The sequence below is a fragment of the Monomorium pharaonis genome, chromosome 2 (genome assembly GCF_013373865.1).
Source record: "Monomorium pharaonis isolate MP-MQ-018 chromosome 2, ASM1337386v2, whole genome shotgun sequence".
In the NCBI taxonomy this organism is placed as follows: Eukaryota; Metazoa; Arthropoda; class Insecta; order Hymenoptera; family Formicidae; genus Monomorium; species Monomorium pharaonis.
Window position 1 is genome coordinate 9224632 of NC_050468.1, and position 21021 is coordinate 9245652.

General features: G+C 39.3%; 2 protein-coding genes across 4 annotated transcripts in view; one reads left to right on the forward strand and one right to left on the reverse strand.

The window, feature by feature from the left end:
* The window catches only part of LOC105834028 (tubulin polyglutamylase TTLL4), a 201703-nt gene extending 181726 nt beyond the window's left edge, over positions 1-19977 (reverse strand). Inside the window, exons 1-2 of one of the 3 annotated variants that reach the window (XM_036283555.1) lie at positions 19873-19977; positions 16866-16931 (exon numbers count right to left, since the gene is read on the reverse strand). The gene's annotated coding sequence lies outside the window, so the exon portion shown is untranslated. Of the gene's footprint in view, positions 1-16865; positions 16932-17001; positions 17598-19795 lie in introns of those variants that run through there. The other 2 variants (XM_036283556.1, XM_036283557.1) reach the window with 2 other exon arrangements.
* On the forward strand, positions 13380-16448 carry LOC105834030 (enhancer of split mgamma protein). Its single transcript, XM_012676218.3, has 2 exons — positions 13380-14983; positions 15194-16448. The coding sequence occupies exons 1-2, from the start codon at positions 14909-14911 to the stop codon at positions 15740-15742; spliced, it is 624 nt and encodes a 207-aa protein (XP_012531672.1). The 5' UTR covers positions 13380-14908; the 3' UTR covers positions 15743-16448.
* Positions 19978-21021: the final 1044 nt, after the last annotated feature.

The following is a 21021-nucleotide window of genomic DNA, read 5'->3' on the forward strand; positions in this document are numbered from 1 at the left end:
ACGATGGACACGATTCAACGTGGTCATCCCTTAGCGCGCGAAAGAATTCTCGGCACAAAAGGGGTGAGTATTTTTCACGTGGGGGACAAGAGAGCCGTGGAAAGGGGGGATATTCTTGTTGTAACAGGGTCAAGTTTGAGAAACGCGGAAACGGTAGTGCTATTCAAAGGCCGCTCGTGCTTTGCACGCTTCGACAGAAAAGGAGAAAGAGAGAGAGAGAGAGAGAGAAAGAGAAAGAGGGACTTCCTGAAAGGAGAACGGTTCTAATTTTTCTATGGTCTCCTTTGACATCCACCCTCTTCGTGGTGCGCATAGGGGTGAATTCTTCTGACGTGCATTTCAATGCGTCCAAGAGTGTGGGAACGAAACCGCTCGAGAAACGGACCTGAGGAACACCCGTACGGGGTCCTGTTACGTTTACATAGGAGAGGCTCGTGCTAAGATGCCACATCAACGTCTAATAAGGAAAAATGGCGGGAAGATCGCCAGGAGCAATTGTAACATACACCCGTAACAGTACCAGCGCATTAATTGCAACAATTAATTCAAAATTTTATTTAAACTTTACTATTTTCTAATATTTTGCTATAAAAAATATCTAAATATATATCGTATAATATTCGAATTTCCCAGTAATAAATAACATATTACTTCTACTATCGTACATAAAACTCTAACAACTTGAGATAACGTAAGTTAAATTCGATAAAAAATGTTAATCGTGGATTCTCTGTAAAATCGTGGTCGCGGCGATAATTGTAGACGGAAGGAAGCGACGGACGACGACGAAGGGGCATGAAAGGTGGCCTTTTCCGACTCGTTAATCAATCCGAAAACAGTAATGTAAGAAGGCAAGCAGACAGGCGGAGGCGGCATCAAAGAGACGCACTCGCCACGTAAGAGCGCCCAGAAAGCATCCTAATTAGGCAATGAAAGGACGCTTTGTGGCTCTCAAAGGGGAGTTGGTGTCTAAAAGACGCCGATAACACGTGCGTCAAATCTTGAAAAAGAATGCGACGGCGATGACGACAACGACGACGACGACGACGATAACGACGATCACCGGATCCTCCCATGGTGTGGTTCACACGAGAGACAAATGCAGAATTGTGAATGGCGCTTTGTGGTGAGTGTCTTATGGAATACTATCGCCACCCGTGGTGTGCCGCCATATGGAGCACGTCGTCGAGAGCCACAAAAATAAGCGGCCATTAATAACACCAGAACCCCTTCGGATTCCAGGGAATTCGTGATTCTACGTACGCACCATACAAATTTACCATTGACAGACCGCGTTATCACGTTCGTCATCCTTAATTACACAGTTAATCAGAGACAAAAATTTATCAGAAAATTTTCCAAATATTACAGGACACAATTAAAAGCGTATACTTGAAATTCTTTCATAATGATGCAATTATTTTGAAATCCGAGAAAGTATTTCCTTAATTTTATTTAGTAAAAATTTCATTTGAGAAAGAAAACTTTCCAGTGCGATCCGATCCTTATCTTAAAAACGAATTAGTTTAAAAATCATCATTGTGAGATTCGATGTCTAATTTCTCCAATTTTGTCCTTACATAGCGTAATTGTATAAAGAATATAAATCACTAAAAAAGTATATTAGTTATATCAAAATAATGTGACCGCGGGTTTTAATAGCTTTTATGACCTTGCGTTATTTTACCCCGCAGAACATGATATATTATTCAGGTATCAAGTGTATAGCGAGTCCGTCGACCGGTTTTTTCGCAAGCACAAGAGGCCATCTTCGACATGAATCTATACTGATCAAAAGCCACGTTATAGAAACATTAAAAAGTACGTTGCGACGCGTTGTATTAGTACCGTGTGTACACTTCGATTACCGGCAGTGCAGATTAAGTCACTCGAGAATTCGTTGTCCTTTTCTAGATTACGATGCTATGCAATTGAGAGGCGAAAAATTGAATTAGCCAGGATAACCGGCTCCACGAGACGAGTTCTTAGTCCGGATCTGGTAAGAGCGTGACATGTGCGAAACAATTAATCGCTGTCTAATACCACGGCAGCTTTTATCCGGAATATATAATTTTCCACAACTATGCATGCACGACGATGCAACGAAGTTGAAAAGAAAACATAACGCGACCTTGATAAATAATTGCGAAATATCTCGGCCGCCACGAGAGTAAATTAGACTTCGAACGGAAACAAATGTTCTCCATGCCAGCTGCTTCGTTATACAGTATATTAATTTACCCCCGACATCGCGTGTGCAATTTCTTTTTATCGCGGATGAATACCGTCCAATTTAGATGGATAAGCGTGGCGAGTCTATAAAAAAATATTTAAAAAATATCCATAAATTAAAACTAAATATATGTAATATTAATAATATTTCTACATGCTGGTATAATTTCTGCACATGCTGGTATATTTTCGTTTTGAAATTACCCTTTCCTCCAAAAATAATGAACAAGATCAATTTTAGAGTAAAAATACATAATATGTTCTTGTAATATCTACTTAAAATTCAGTCAACTCAAAGTAATGACGCGCGAGATAAAAGAATCGGCTAATAAATAAAATAGTTACTCTTTGCAATTATAAATTAGAGCATAAGGAAAAACAATTTTGAAGCTGAAAATATGAAAAAAAGGTATGTACCTTCGCAATAATCTTTGCACAAATTAGAAGTTGACCATGGATATAAATGATTGCACCGTAAAATATCGAAGACATACAGGTATCGATCCGATTTCGCAATGTCACCTGGCGTGGTTTCGAACTGTCAGAGAGATTCGTATGCTGCGGCATCGATCGACGCGGCAATAATGCATTGATGACTGACGGGGCAGCGGCGGTTCCATTCAATTATCGACGCTTTAATAGCCGGGGTCCCTCTCTTATCATTTTAATGACGCTGTTTACCTCGCGTGCCTCATGTTTCTTGAGGAATTTTCTTCTGCGATACCGCGACGTCGCTTTCGTGACGCCGAATTAAGTATGTCTCGACGCGGCACAGCTCGTCTTCGTTCGCGCAAGAAAAAACCCGTTAAATCATCGAAAATTATACCGTTTGACTCGAAAATATCCATCGATCGGTTTTTAAGAAGCAATTATTACCGTTTTTACATAAAAAAATAATAAGGCAAACCGTTTCAATGCCGAAAAAGGAATAAGTGTGCTTAAAAAAACTATTAATGTCATTCAAAGAGAAGTGTTCAATTTTAAAATATTAAAATATTTTAATTTTACCTCCCGCTTTTTTAAGCACCTAAAAATGTTTTAATTCTAAACAATATTCAGATTTAAAAAAAACTAAAACAGAAATAAAATATTCAGTATCTTAAAATTAAACCTTTTTGAGTGATAAAACATTAAGCAGAGTTATTCTTATACATATAAAAAGTAGTACACTTTCTACATGCTGCTGATGGAACAAAGCTCTCACTAGATCTTTGGAAATCATCTTAGCTTAATCGCGCCGGAATAGAGCGTGAAAGAGTGAAGAAAAGGAACTATGACGTGACAGATTTTGATCGGCATCTTGGCTAATCTGTGAAAATTCATCTAATCCAAGGGAAAGATTCAGCGAATACAGATGTGTCTATCGTTTTTTCTCTCCCTTAAACACATTATCCGACTATATCTAAAATCACACTAAAAACCAACGTGAGAAGATTAACCGAGACTTAATAGAGAACTACATTTTTATGTAATTCAGTAATTATGTAATTCATAATTAAATTTTTATTAAAATTTAATTAAAATACATTTAACAATATGAGCAATTAATGCAAATCAAACGTTTACGCAATTGCAATGTTGCAAAAGGCATTGCATCCAAAGCCTGAGAAAATTGACAACTGTAAGTCGTTCATTACGATAAGATCTGCATATCGATGACACGTATCGGTGCAGGGTAGTTAAGGAGATTTTTGAAAATGATATCGTGTCAGGAGAGGCTTGGTCAATAAGATAAATTGAAATTCTTTTACCGCGAACCGATCCCTCGCGGGCTGTTATAATTTTGAAATCTGCGAGTTCACGGGAGAGAACATGACAGCGCATTATCTCCTTGGGAGATCTGCCTGAGAATATTTCATTGCTCGTCACGTTGGCGCGCGTATTCGTATCGGCGTATTTGCGTAATAACGCGCGGGATACACGACACGTAATTACCGAAGTTATGGCATTCCCGGCATCGTTGCACGCGCAGCTTCGCCCGTGTTACGCCCTCGGCGTGGCACAACGAACATCTTTATTTAACGCAGGTATCTTTTCACAAAAAGAAAAACGTACAGAGTATGAGAAAAATGTGTAAAGAGACGAGGTAGTTGAGGAGAGGGGGAGGGAGAAGACCTGCGAGAAAGACACGCAAAGAATTGTAAAGATCCTCCTGGCGAATGTAATACAGCGAGCGATACTTTCCGATTCGTATTTTCTTTTAATACGTAAGAAAGGGAGATCTGTCAAGTAACAGGCAAACAGAAGGAATGGACGGACGGATAAATGCGGACGACAACTTGCGCGAATGAGAGGCGCAAGAAACGGAGACGGAGAGAAGGAGAGAGAGAGAGCGGGCGCGCTCCGATATTCCCGCGCGTCTGACTCACCTCGTGCCAGCACGTGTTCTACCTGCCCGACGTTTCAAGATCTCCTCTCCCGCGCCCCCGAACCCCCGCGCATACAGACACACGCGCACACGTGTACGGCCGACACGGGCCCACATCCCCGGAGTATCTCGTTCCTGTTTACCAGAGGAGAAGAGACCACCGTCTCTCCTTGTCGCACCGGCGCGGGCGATTCGTCCTCGTCTATCTTATCGGTATTCGAGAGGTTTGCTCGGGGCTCGTGGGAAAATGAGGCAGGTGGTAGTTAGATCTCAGAGTCCGGGAACGAGAGAGATACGCCTGCTCTTCTCTCCTCCATTCGTCCGTCCGGTCGGTCCGCCCGTCCGTCCGTCCGTCCGTCCATCCGCCCGCTCGCTCAGCAGCAACCGAGCGCCATTCATTCGTCCGGGTATATTAATCCGCGCGTGTGTCGGGCGCGTGTGTATGCGTGTACGCGCGTGTAGCGGCGGCGCGCCGCGCCGCCGCGATGCCCGCAGGCCCCGTGTGCACGTCGCGCGGCCGAGGCAGGTACATAATTTTTGCCCGATGACCGAGGCAGAAGACCAATTAACGGATGCCCCTTAACGAGGACTTCCGGCACGATTAAAAGCGAAATCACGCTCGCGCGTCGCGAAACGGCCGTTTTAACGCGCCATTCCGCTGCGCGGTTTCACCGCGCGGGAAAAAGATCGCGCCGATGAAAGTCGTGAAATTAGATTTGCAGCTATTTTAAGGGATTGAGTGACGCGTTAAAAAAATAGACTGTGGCACGGATTAGATTTGCTAATTTGTACGAATCTCGAATCAAGATAAAATTTAGTGAAATCAGTCATAAAAATGGTCAGTTAATTTATCAAATAATCAATAATAGTATCGTCCTTATTTATAAAAAGAAAATAAAATTGAGAAATATTTTTTCCAATACTTTATCAAATATGTGTAATAAATAAATATGTGTAATTTATTTTAAATTATTTGTATAAACATTCTAATTTTATTTATATAGATTTGACATTGCACTTTTGTTTTTCCCATCCGAGGAATTAAAATTTTTTCGATTCAAGTTAAATTAAATAAATTTTGCAAGCATTTCTTTTAAGTATGAATATTTTCATGAATATTTTCGTCAGCCTAAATTTGTTGATTTCACGTCAAAAATTACAAATAATATCACTAATATGGATTGTCAGAGTTTGTCTGAAGTTATTACAAAACCGCGATTAAAGTGTTTCGTACTTTGTACTTGTACTCAAAATTACTTATTCATATACCACTTTAATGAATTGATGTTTCAAAATACTCTACTCACGATCGTCAATTCTGCATTTTTTTTACTTCACCCAAAGCTCATTTAATCCATATCGTACCAGGAATCAAAATGAAATTAAAAAGAGAGTCTAACTGGGTCCTCGTCAGTGAAGGAGATAGATAATTATGTGACGTGCAAAGTTTAGGACCGGTGTTCATCGAACATGAATTAAAAATTCCAACGTGTCATCTCATCGATTTCCTTATAAAACCCTACTTCAATTTCGAAGAAAATTACGAGAACGATGAGTAAGCTGCTTGGAATTTTGAAACAAAAAATTTTTACAGCCCATCAAATTGGAGACACATTTATATGTTCAAATTAAATGAAATTCACGATTGCATTGCTAAAAACCTCATTCGGGAAAAGAATTTCCGGTGTTTTAACTATTTACACATAAACAAAAATACTACGGAATAAATATCACTAAAAGCATAAACATAAATGTTACACAGAAAAAAAATAAAGACAAATTGTCACATACACATTCAGTATATTACAATAAAATAGCACATGAATTTTTGGCAAAATAAGTTTATGCACTATTTATATTTGCAGTATCTTTATAATTTTTGTGATTCAAACACTTTTTCGAAATATTACAATATACATTTAAAATATCTTGTTAATCATATTCTATAAAAAAATAATTTATGTTGCCTCATTTCGGTTAATAAGCATTTCCAAATTAGCATGAAGTCCTCGTGTATCTGTTTTGCGTATCATTTGCATTTTATTTATTTTATATACATTTAAAAGTACTTTAAAAATACATCTATGTAACATTGTGAAATCATATAAGAAATCTGATACCTATTAGTTGCCAAAAAGACTGATTTCGCTGTTTCTCTAATGAGAAATACCGTAATATAATTAAAAAAAAAAAGAAAAATAAAAATCTACGTTTATTTTAACGAGATATGTGGCGAGATAGCAACGACATCAATTTAGACGGTTCGTATTATTAATAGCAAATAAAAATTTTCGTAAAATTGTTTGCTTTTTCAAAGATCGCTGACGACACATATAATGATTTGAATAGCATGTCATTTGCAACAAGAGAAAACAGCAATAGAAAAAAAAGAGAGATCTCTAATTTCTAACTAAACGCTCCTTTTACTTCCCGTCAGCTACTTCCTTACAAATGTTTCATAAAATAATGTCGAAGTGGTCACAGACATATTCTTTTCGTTCTTCAGTCTTTGATACCTTATCACAGTAACAAAATTATCTCATGTTTTTATGACCTCTTATAGTGTCCATAACACAAAAGTATAAAAATAGAATTATCTGTCAAATTTGATAAACTCCCTAAAATATCACGTAAACTAGGTCAGATTTTTTATTAAGATATTACAGAATTGCAAAACTCAAAATAGTAGATCGAATAAGAAAAACTAAAAACTTGTAAAGAGAGATTAATACAAATTTGAACATAATGCCATTACAAAGAAGAAAAAAAAAGAAAATCTGTTGAAAAAAAAACCTGGAAACAACTAACATTAAAAATATCAACCTGCGAACGAAGATTGTTAATACGGCACTGGTGTGAATTGCGGATTTAATGTGGAATTATCAAGCGTCGAAGAGCGGACACTACGTGCGCGCGTCAACCCGTCATTACTATGCTCATAATGCACGCCACGCGTTCTGCCATTATCGCGAACGAGCGTCCGGCCGGTTGATACCGCCATCCGTTTCGTGTCGTTAATCGCAAAAAAGTGTTCCGTTCGATTAGGTATCGTTTGCTAATCGAGAACTACCCTCGCACAATCGCGCGCGCACTGCCATTTTGCGCGATCGGGGGCCCCGTGGGTGCGGGGTCGTCGAGGGAGACCTTTAATTTCCACTGTCTCAGGACCCGTGCTCGACACAATGGGGCCCAAAGGTGTGCCCCATCCTTCTCCCGTCTCGGTATCCTCTCCCTTTCGAGCGCAGGCCGGCTGCGTGCTATACGCGTGGGAAAGCCGAGCACGTGCGCAATCTTAGGGCCCGAGACTGCCCACAAAGGACGCCTTTGGGCCCCTTTCGCTCCGACAAACGATGGTCGACCGGTTCAGAATCCGAGACTTCTTAAATCGATTTCGGGCCACCTTCGATCTCGGCATAAAACCTTCGCGCACTTTTCACCAAGTAACCTTCGGTGCATTTGGAACCACGTATTAGATCGGAATTACGATACATAATTGAGAATTATCTAGATAATTCTAATTACAATAAAGTAAAGAGTAATTTTCCCTGGCAAAGATATACTTATTGATTTATATCATATTTGGAATTGTTTTGTGAATGTGTACGAAATTTGTAAATTATTCATGCGACATATTGCGACTTAATTCTCAATGGCACTTCATCGGACACTTTGTGTCTGCGCTGAAACGTCAAACGACAGTTGCATAACAGTCTGTAAATGAACATCGATTGTCGGGCACGTGAACGGTGGGTGACGTTGTTCATTATCCGTCGATTTGGCACGTGCCAAATAGACGCATGTCTGCCCCATGCGTTTCCCCCGACACGTAATTTTCTATTTGACATCGCATTCGATCAAATCCATCTTCAAATATGTTTTATCGAAACTCTTTTTACGTATATATATATATATATATATATATATATATATAGAGGATTATCGACATGTCTGCAATAAATTACAATAGCACATGCAAACTCCGATAAACTTTGAGTTCAAACTTCAGAATGGCTGGAGGCTATTCCAATTTCGCAACGGAGAACGGGTTACGCCACGAGTCACGAACCCGCGAAAGGTCGAAGGTCACGAGAAGCCGGTCGAGTCAGGTTTTACCGGATATATAGTCCGGATGCCGTGAAAGGCCGCGCGTACGCGGAAGTAACGCTGGCGTGTGCCGGCATTGTGAGCACGTGCCGCGCGCCTTTAGGACAGTATTGTTAAAAAAGGGGGGGAAGGGGAGAGGAAAAAAGAAGGAAAGAAATCGGAGTGGAGGAAAGGTCATTTAAATAGAGCGAAGTGCACGGAGCGTGCGCACACACACGGCACCAGGTGAACTCTGTTGGTGAACGCTCTTATGTGTGAGAAATATTCCACTCTCGCTTTTCTTCCTCTTTTTCTTCCTCGTTGCGGCTGCTACTTATGCATCTTCACGGTTACTTTACTCACGCGGTAGGTCGGAGGGTGATCGTTACTCCGCGAGTGGCGTTAAACGCGCGCACACGACAAAGTACGATTCCATTTCAATAAAGCGCGCACGCGGAAATGACTTATTATTTATCGATCAACTTCTCACGATAATTCAAAATTTTAGATCTTATAACGTTCCAAGATTGCTTCAAGTACACTAGATAGTATACATAAAAATAAATGTTAATTTGACTGAATTTTTCAACTAAATTAAATTTCTTTAGTTCAAGTATTTATGTAATTAACTTAAATACATAAAATACTTGAACTTGAGTTTAAGTATTTATATATTTGACTAAAATACAGAGATAATTAAATTTAAAAAATTTAATTAAGTTGAAAAATTTAGTCAAATCAACAACTTTTTTTTCTCAGTGTATAGATTACGGTTTATTACATTGCATTAATAATATTGACAAGTAACATTCACTACAATATTCCTGATATCTATATTTAGATTTTTAAAAAGAAAGGATCGTAAAATAACGGGTTATATATGTAACTTCTATAATAATAACAGCTATTAAAGTTGATGCGCTCTTGTAACGCGATCCAGTAGCTCTATCTCACTTTGTGAAAATTACAGATCTGTCCGTTTTTCAGAGTGACTAATTCGATTATTTGCTATCCCGTATGCGTGCTGTTGTCCGAAACGAGCCTTCGTTATTTCTCGCCACGCGCAGCGAAATGGAACCAACGTAGGGGACAAATAAGGGAAATTCTCACGGGCGTTATATAATTATTGCCGAATGTTCTGTCGCCGTGGTATCCCCGATGTTGACCTTTATACCTTCGGCCACCTCGGTGCTACACGCCGCGCGAGAGTCGACGCGTGCGAACCGGCATTACCGGAGGGTAGTTGATATATCCCGGGGACATATAAACAGAGAAGGCGGGAACTCGGGGTGAGAGATCAGGATTTCATTGGCACGAGCCAAACGACTCGCGACATATGTTCACGAACAGCTGATGCACTTACTAATAAGTCGCCCGTCTCTATCTCTCTCGCTCTCCGAACACGCGATCGCACGACCCCGCACACGCGTCACCACCGCCGCCGTGTACGAGAGAACCTGGGAAAGTAAAAACCCCGCGACGAGTGTGAGAAAATTCGTGCGCCGCCGCATCTGTCGGCTACACGAGTTGCCGCAACGGCGGCGGAAACTTCGTCGGAACGCGCCGTTGCAACACGTGTGCTAATAATAATCGATTCTACTGCCGCCGGTATTATCAACCATGATTAACATATGTAAGACCCGCTTTGACGTCAAGAAGTTCATCACAACACTTTTTTTTTTATTGCGATTTGCATTGCGGAATCAAGGTCCGAAATAATTATCGAATACTTCTGAAAACGAAATGTCATCCTCGTACGCACGCTACACTAAATGCTGAAGATATTTAATTTTTAGTATCCTCTTTCTCGATTAAAAAAAAAAAGATCGCGCGATTAAATTCATGAGATGGAACTGTTTAATAAAATATAACTATACGCGCACTCTTTTAGCTCGTTTCGATATTTTGCGTCATAAAGTATTTGAGAATAATCATCTCTTTGTATTCATCGATTATTAAACGATCGCAACGTTTCCTTCCTTCCGTTCACCACGTTAGCTTCGCGTGCCACGTGCTGCTGTAGCGTGAGAGCACGTGCGAAGGGCACCGTTAAGAGCATAACGCGAAATCAATTCTATGTTATTCGTCAACACACACTCGAGATATGCATAAGCGTGTGCGCTACCAAAAACATCGTATAATGGAAATACAATAAAAAACCTGTATTAAACTGTTAGAACACACAAAGTGTTATAATTACTGCTCTTTGAAATGTATTACGTAACGATCGTTAAGCACGCGAGCATAGCAATCGCGGATCTATCTCATTGAATACAAATCACTGTGAGAAAAATAACCGAAATGAAAAAAAAAATCATTTGATTATCGGCAATTATTCAAATATCTTGCACTTCAAGTAGATTTAATAACAAATCAGTTACGTTAGATAATCTTTAAAATTGGATTATTGAGAAATCTTTGTTAGATATCTACATTTAATTTTTAGCAAAGATCTGTGATAATTAGTATTATTATTATATATAGATAAGATTCAATAATAAATCAGTCAAAGTATATATTTTTTATTTCATATCTGAATATACTTTTATCTTTTGAACTTGTCATTTATAGGACAAAATACGAAATATCAAAATTGTGCGGCATCATGGAAATGGCTGAAATGGCTCGCTTGCTATTCAACTTTCAACTAATTCGCTATTAAACTTCGCGATTTCAATCTCGACGAATGACATAATAGGCATTATACGTGTAGAAAGTGCATTTGGATGAACGTGCAGGCGCTACGTAGCAACGGAACATTAAGCAAAACTTCCGATTACGACATGCTATCTATTTCGATGTAACTTTGCATGTCTGCACGATGTTTCGTGCAACTACGCGCAGTATTTTAGATATTCGAATGTCAGATATATGTAGATGTATCTTAAGTAATATCCAAACAATTGACATTTTCTGATAAACGAGTGCACTAAGAAAAAAAATTGTTAACTTGACTGAATTTAACTTAATTAAATTTATTTAATTAAAGTATTTATGTACTTCAGTCAAATATAAAAACATTTGATTTCAAATTAAAATATTTTATGTATTTAAGTTAAATGAATAAATACTTAAACTAAAGAAATTTAATCGAGTTGAAAAATTTAGTCAAATTAACAAAATTTTTTTCTCAGTGTAGTTTAACAAGTAAATACGCAAGTTTAATGTCTCTTTTTAATATCACACGACAGCGATTAAAATAAAATTTTATTTTGCAATTTTGATTATTATATAATACTCATTATTAAAATTGTGATTGCAATAACCCATTACTAAAAATCCGTTTCCTCCAACACGATACAAACGAAAATAATTTAATGCAAAAAATCGAGACATGGTATTCACGTGCGTCATCAGCCATTCTCAGAAATTGTAGGTATTCGGTCCGCTTTCACTGAATGGAGCACCCGACTTTCGTGGTAACATCTACATTGCGCCGCATTTCAGACACTTAAGTCCCGGCAACATCACGCTAATTAGGTCCCACGAGATCGCGCGGGGACGAAGAGATCCGATCGAAGTAGCGGAGCAGGCGAGCGAGACAGGAAACGAGAAGCATTATCTTGCGATCGCGTCAGATTCTATCGAGGTACCGCCGCTCGTTAACAACACGCGCAATTGGCCGATACACATAGGAAGGTATATACCTTCGAGAAAGAAAATAGAAAGAGAAAAGCGCATAGAAGATTGGGACGCAAAAGAAAGAGAGAGAGAAAAAGAGAAAGACGTAGCAGGAAACTGTAAAAGCCACGGTAGCAAGAAGAGATGTAAGAAAGAAGAAAAAGATCAAAATAACGACGGAGTGGACAAAGAAAAAGAAAGAGGAGGAGAGATTGCTAGGGTCGCAGGAACACGAGAGAAAGAGGCGGGAGAAGCTCGAAACGAGCGTGCGTAATTATTCGGTGCGAACGACGTTTAAGTATCCAAGCTCTGACCGCGAAATAAGCGAGGTGGCCGGTCGGACATAGGAAGACGGAGGACGTAGAGGAAAAACGAGCGGACAAAGGGCGGAAAAAAAAAGAGGAAAGGACACGAGGTATAGCAAAAGCAGAAGAAGAAAAAAAAGGAAGGGCCGTGTATAATTGAACCAAGGGCTCGCCGAAATTAGTATCTCGAGGTGGAAACGTGTCCTCGCGCGTGCGTATCCGAATTACTTGTTTCGTACGACGATTATCCGACGCGGTAGGACGATTTCACGAGTATCCTTGTGAAATTAAGATCGCTTTCGGCCAATTTTCGTTGGTAGGCGATAGACAGGCGCGAACGTTAGTGTTCCATTCCGTCGTTGGGCGCGAAAGCAACGTTTTGAATATCCGTGTATCGTTGACTTTTTGCTTCTTAGCTCCTTGTAATTACTATCCATGTACCAGCCCAATAATTACGCGTAGTCAAAGCCCCAATGAAATATCGCGGTGCACTCTACTACCTGAGAAATTCACGGACGGTGTAACAACAATAAAGTCGAAGCGAAAGCGAAGCGTGTTCGTGAATGTAGTTGCTGTAATCCTTTTGTTATTAAAATTTTTCAATAAAAATTGCCGCGCTTTTTAAGCGTAATTTCCTACATCGGATTACATATATAGTAAGTAAAATAATGTTGGAATTACTACTAATAAAATTATTATGAAAGTTGAACAGTCTTATGAATAATTTATTCTGATAACGGTAAAAATTTATTCCTATAAAGTAAAAATTGAATTGTGCAATTTTTAAGTAATTTTTACGAGATTTAAACAGAATAGATAATCGTACAATTTTTTAGGCAAGAATTAAATTAAAAAATAAGCAATCTCTGAATCAATTTTATTAAAAATTAACAATTTATGTCACAGAACAAAACTAGGACATAAGGGTAATTAATTTTCCATCGGTAAGATTAAGCGTAGCGAACGAATTATTATTACATTAAGATCTGATTCGCTCTTCGATCCCATTCACCCGCCGCCGTGGAACGCGCGTGCTACTCGAGAAGGAAGACAGAAAATCGGCGCCGATCGGAGCAAGATTAATTAATCGTGTCTCGCTCGGTTACACGACCAACTCTGTAACGACCGATTTGTCATACTCCTTTGCAGCGACGAGCTTTATCGAGCTCGTCCGCGATTTCCCTTCGCGTTAATACGCGTAAAACGATCGATCATTCGCGCCACCGATGGCCGCGATACCATTCCGCGGCGTTGACCGGACTGGACGGCTACGGAATACGCGCGCGTACATACATATAAAAGGCACACAGCGGCGCACGATTTAACATCGTGTAGCCAGTGGGATTGCAATCACGCGCCGGAGTTGCGCCGGACTTGTGCCCAGCACGCTCCTCGATCGGCCGAAGCGGGAGAACCAGAAGCGAGGAGGGACAGAGAGAAAAGAAACTACGAGGAAGAAGGGGACGCGGAATCACGATAAGAAGATCCAGCACGGGCATGGAAGCTGCGGCTGCGATGGAAGAGGCTGCACCTTACAGGTGGGACAGAGACGGCTTCTTTATTTTGCCCCGAGGTAAGGAGAGGAGGATGTCGGTCGAGATCTAGTCCTTCCGTATGAGCGCTCGTGGAAATACGCGCGGCAATAAGCAACAAAGAGGAACAGCGAGGAAGAAACGGTGGAGAGAACGAGAGGAGCGAAAGATAGATGGATAGAGAGAGAGAGAAAGAGAGGGAAGGAGAGAGAAAGAGAGAGAGAGAAAGAGAACGATTACGAGCCGCGCATACCGTGGCACGACCACTCGTCGACGATCAGGCGAGGTAGAGAGCATCGACTCCGCGCCGCGGCTAGGTGCAACAAGGACGCAGGAATGGTGACGATGGCTTGGTGTGGGCGCGTGTCTGGCAGCTGCCGCTTACAGGTGGTGTGCTTGCTTGGGAACCAACCTCTACGGACCGTTCCCACGGAAGGCCTGTCCCCCACTATGCGGCCCCATACCCGTTCCCTTGCCCCGTCCGCATGGGGGCCCTTGCCTATATAAGTCGAAGCCTCACCCGATCGCGGCTACAATCACGCTCTGTTCGTGTTCACTCGAAGGTCGAGCTGGAGACCGACGTGTTGTCCAGACACACACATACACGTTTCCTTCCGCCAACCGTAGTGAATCGCAATCGTAGCGACGATTAGAGTTCGACGAACCGGTGTGATAGCACGAGAAGGTCGTGATAAACCGATATACCGGTTATCAAGTGAAGTTTTTGACTGTGCAGCGAGAACCCGCCGCAAAAAAAAGGATTAATCATGCAGATGCACGAGCAGATTATCATAGCCGATGGGCAGGAGCAACCGATCTCCAGGACATACCAGTATCGTAAGGTAGGTGCCAACTTAGTTTCTCAAAAAGACAATTGCTCTATTCGTCGCGCAAACTTTGAATTAATTTTCAACTTTGCAATTTTTTTTTACCATAAATTTTGATAGATCTTTGTGAAATTTATCCTTCGCGTAAAATAATATCAAACAATTTTTCTAAATTATACCAAGTGCAAAGTCAATCTATAGCGATCCGTCCGTTTCGATTCGCAGGTGATGAAGCCGATGCTGGAACGCAAACGTCGAGCGCGTATCAATCGTTGCTTGGACGAGCTAAAGGATCTGATGGTGACCGCGCTGGCCGGCGACGGCGAGAACGTGGCGAAATTAGAGAAAGCAGACATCCTGGAATTGACGGTGCGTCACCTGCACAAGCTTCAGCGTCAACAGCGTCTCTCGGCGAATCCGGTAATCGACGCCGACCGCTTTCGCGCCGGCTACACGCACTGCGCAAACGAGGTCAGTCGCTGCTTAGCCGCCACTCCTGGCGTCGACGTCGCCCTGGGTACCAAGCTGATGACACATCTCGGGCACAAGCTCAACTCCATGGACAAGACCGGCCCACTGACCATCCACGTGACTGCACCACAGTCCTCGCCGTCGCCCACCAGTGAACTCAGCGCCGATGAATATCCGATGCCACTGACGCCGGCGTCCAGCCAGCCATCACCGGTGCGAACCGATATCGACGCCGTCTCCCAGAGCCACCAGGGTCTCTTGCAGGTAGCCAAGCCGAACGAGCCTATCTGGCGGCCCTGGTAAATCCTCGCCCAAGTTTCCGAGTGAACCGGCGAAAAAAGGAGATCTCGAATCCGAAGGATTCCCGAACTATCGCCTCGACGCCGGTGTTGCAATCTCGTCTGTGATCTGAACGGAACGGACGTCGCGAGGAAGAAGAGCCAAGAGTCCACTCCCCATACGACACAAAGATCACCTAGACTTAAGGGGGAGTTCCACTTGCTCAAAAGCACTGGGACCGACGCGAACGTACCACTGAAACAGATGTCATGTCTCCCAAGACGTTCCGTCACCAGCAACTTCGATATAACGTTCCACAGGAGTTGGACTGCACTGGGATCTCGATAGATACGTAGTTTTATTCGCGGCCAAGCACGGCTGAAGCTTTAATTTACTCAGATAGTTAAGATGTTTTCTATTGTTTATTTCATACTTTTATCGAGGATGTTTTTTTTCTTATTTTCTCGCCGATATGTAACGTTGTTGTATAAGTCTCTCAACCGGTCAAGAACATCGGACGTGGGACAACGACGACAAATGATCTTACGAGACGGCGATTTCGGTGATTTCGCGAGACGCAATTTTGTATCGCGTAGCGCAAACATAATATGTATAAAAAACGACCGATCAGAGAATCATGTGATAGAGAAACGTGTACCTGTGATATTTACTGTAGTAGATGTAGAGAGAATGATAGTAGATTTTTAATAAACATGTTTCATATCAGCAATACATATTCACGTTATTTCGCCCACCCGATAGTTAGATTAGAATTTAAATCTCTGGTCTATTTTTCTGTTATAAATATAGCATGTGTACTTTCTATTAATATGCGCAATCTAAAAACAAAGTCTCTATTTAAATTGAAATTTACATCGTATCTTGTTACAAATTATTAAAATGTGCAAAATACATTACTTAGCTTCTTAAAGTGAGTTGTAAGATTTCTTCATTTTAAGCACATTTCGTATTACATGCTTTGTATTAAAAGAAGTTTTTTAATGATAAATTTGATAATCAGCTATATAAATTTCTAAGCAAAACAAAAAGAAAAACATATGTGCTCCAAAAAACTTGATTTAAATATGAGTATATATTTCATAGAATTAAACTGTAAAATTAATCAGATATTCAAAAATGCACTCACCCTAATTCACTGCAACTCCCGAGAAACCTTGTAGCTCATTCCTTCTCCGTCAACCACTTTTTTTACCTGAAAACATACCAGGAGGGTTAGTCATAGAAAGCATCGATCGGAAATTATAGAGCAGCAATATGCCTACTTCAATGTTAATCCCATGCAAGAATTTGCGCGCCGCACGGAAATGTCAACATCAAGCACAATTTATAATGATTTCTCGAATAAAGTATTGTCAACTACGATACGTTTTTTAACTTCTCGGTTGCATCATTAAAGCAAAAACACGCAGAATGCAATGTATGTCGTAGCCGCAATTACTTAATATCGAATTTGCATTTAATAATTAATTCACCTCGCTTCGGTGCATCACGTGCCACGTGGCGATACTATGACTTAATTTTCCGGTGCAAAAGCGTTAGTCAGATCGAAACTAGTCCATTATTTTTTGCGGCACGCCTCATTAACTGCGTATTATAAAGTTTACATGTAAAATTATCATTATCAGCCTTCAAAATTTGTATACAAAGACAAGTTTATTCAAAATATGAGTATTTGCCCATAGAATCGAAATTATCTGACCGCAGACATAAGAAAATACGCGTAGCGTATTATGTCAATTAATTCATATACAGTGATTTTATATCTCCATATAAATGACTTTATAAATATCGAAAATGATCATATCAAAGACGACGTCCAATATTTATCATACATAAATTTTCTCTTTCTCCTTCTCTCTCACTGGATTATATATAATAAAAATAATAAAATAATAAAATATATTATTTATATAAAGAAATAATCAAATAATAAAGTATAACATCCTGAAAAAATAATCTACACTCCAGCATCGTAGAAATAAAGTTTATATTAATACAATTTTTTTATATTCTAATTCAAAATCATCTATCTTTTATTCAAAAATTCCAAAACTCAATTTGTGTACAATAAAAACAAGTTATAATTCATTACACAGATATATTGAAGACTGGCTGAGTATAATCATTAACAAATCAAATATAATAAAAATTTATATTATAAATTTAGAATAATATAAGTTTTCATAAATAATGTGAGGTTTGAGTTAACAAATATTAAATAAAATATTAAACTATTGATATCTTTTATGCTTATATAATACAAAAAGTTGATATCATGATTCTATAAATATTTCTACATTGACAGAAAAGAATGTTCAGCTCAAATAAATATTCATTCGAATAGTGCCAATAACATATTTTATAGAAAATGAATAATATTTATTTCAAATAAGAAATATTTTCTAAATTATAGAAAGTATTACTTGTTTTAAATAAGTATTATTCATTTTCTATAAAATATGTTATTGGTACTATTCGAATGAATATTTATTTGAATTAAGCATTCTTTTCTGTCAATGTATTTCTATTAAGACTTCATAATTTTTATATTTATAAAATATTACAAATAAACATAATAAAAATAAACCATTTCAATAATTTTGCAAAAACAAATATATAAATAACTCTTTACGATAATTTTTATCTCATTTTAAATTGTTCAAATTATAAAATGAGTATATATTTCATTTTCTTTTGTAACAACTAATTTTTACAAAAATATAAATGTTCAATAAATGTATAATCCCGAAAACTCACAATATAAAACCATTGTAGTAATTAATTTTCACTTTTTCGAAATATTGTCATAATAAGCTTCTTGATGTATTTCTTCTACTTATTTAATATACCCTTGGTTTCTTTCTTCAGAAAATATCAATTAAATCTCTATACATAATACTCTTTTAGAGATCAATAAATTATAGAATAATCGATAATATGTAGTTAATAACAATAACTTTTAATTAGAATGTAAAAAATTACCCTCAGATGATTATTTATGCAAAATGGGGTGACTATTTCTGAGTTAAACAATTTAAAAACAAATAGAAAATTTTTCTTGACCTCACACAAAATAATTTACAAAAATAAAAATATTCCTCTACGCGTAAAAATTAATTTCTTCAAATTATATAAACTTTAATTTAAAAATCGAATTCTCCTTTCTCTTAAGTAAAACAAATAGATTTATTCTTGGTAGCTGCCCTGCTGTACTGATGCAATAAATTAGAATGAGAAAAAATATATTTGTTTTATTCTAACTTATTGCAGCAGTGCAGCGACGAAGAACAGGCCTAATTATTCAAATCGCAATTCCCTGGAGCCTGAAAACCGACGTGGTATTTTCCAAACTTCCGTGCAATTAATCACAATTCTAGCTTTATCACAGAAGCTTCGAACTCGCGCGATTCGACCTATCAGCCTAACAACCGCGATTCGAACTTTCAATACACACGTGTCTATCAGCCGCGGAAGGCGTACTACACTTACGCCAAGGTTTCAAGCACTCTATCGAACGCAGCGCGGTTACGATTCCGCCGTCAATACTCTATCGATTTCACCCCTTCGCGCCTGGCGCAACGACCTCCGAACGGCCGTCCCATTACGCGCGCGCGCGCCAAAATTTGCGCGCGTAAATATCCCGGAGGAAAAAGCGGCGCGAGGCAAAACAAATCGACCGAACGCGAAACGCATAACCGGTAAAAACCCAGGAAATCACCGATCGCCGTCCGCTCGACGACGATTACGTCACGACATCGTCGACTACTCGTAATGAGCGCCTTAGATACCTCCAGTCGCGCGTCAGAATGGGAATATCTCTTGCAAGAGATTTAGGTTAGCGTCACCGAGATCGAACGCACGTCCGATACTCGATCCGCCGCCATTAATTCACGAATTCGCGCGCGCAGGAACTAGCGACGAAGTCTCTCGCGGAATATGCTCCGCGAATCTCGGCGTTATCAGCCGACTCGGAGAAAGTGGCAACCAAGGTCACGCACTGTGATCCCGAGGGACCTTGTTACGGTGGTTATGGCCGGAGAACATCGGCCGACTCACGTGTTGTCGGCGTCGCATAAACAGCCTCGCATCGCGTCGCGAACAAGCCGTCGGTACTCGCTGGCGTTCAGACGTACCCCGGACGTATCCAGTGAAACTCGATCCGCGTCGACGGCACCACGGGTGCGCGAGGAAAAGCGGGGAAAAAGCACTCGGCCACTGCAATATTATACTCACTTTTCCGATAACCGAACCGCCACTCAGCTGTAACACGTGCTGTCACCACAGGTGCACGATCACGCTTCGCCGTCATCTTGCGGCGCGTTCGCGTAACCGCAAAGCGGGGCACGGCGTCGGTAACATGGATATCGTTACGAACGACGGCGGGAAAGACGAGAAGTTCAAATGATAAATGTGGAATTTGAGAGAAACAATTATAATATAGAAAAAATCTAAGGACAATATTCATAGTCATAATTTTATATTTAAGATCATCTTAAATAGTTTTAATAAGATACCATCAATTAATTACGGAGCCATATTAACATTTTAAAATTTATTTACTTAAGATGATCTTGAAATAGATTGACTAAGAGTAGTCGGCTTTAAATGCAATTTCAAGGAATCAAAATCGATGAATGCATTTCACGTGCTATTATTGCAAATAAACACTATATCATTTCCGACATATAGAAGTTCACTATATAAATACAAAAGCAATCTTCATATATCTGTAGTAGATACAAACTCACTTCCGCTAATATTGCATAAAGCAAGTTTACAAAAACAAATTTAATATCATAATATCAAAAAGTAAAAACTATTACATATTATAAGTTGATGCTATGTTTGATATTGTATTTTTAGTGTATACATTGATACTCTTATTACACCATATACATATATATATACCGTACACGATCATATATCGACAATATTATAGATTCCCAGTTTTATACTCAAATTTAAAAAAAATTTAAAAAGCGCCAAGTATATGTATTTCTTTAATTAAAATGCGTTGAGTTACATAAATTCAAGTATATAAATTCAATATTCTTATTTTACACTGCTTTTATTTTTATATATATAATCTAGAATATTCGCAATTAAAATTAAGAAAAAATTCGCATATATGTATATATATAATCATCATGTGAAGGATATTAACATTATTTATTGTGACAACGGGCCTAGCTGTCACAAAGATTAATTGCAAAAATTACATACTCTTCAGCATTGTCCCAACAATAGAAACAGAAATGGAAATGCTTCAATTGTTTAAAGAA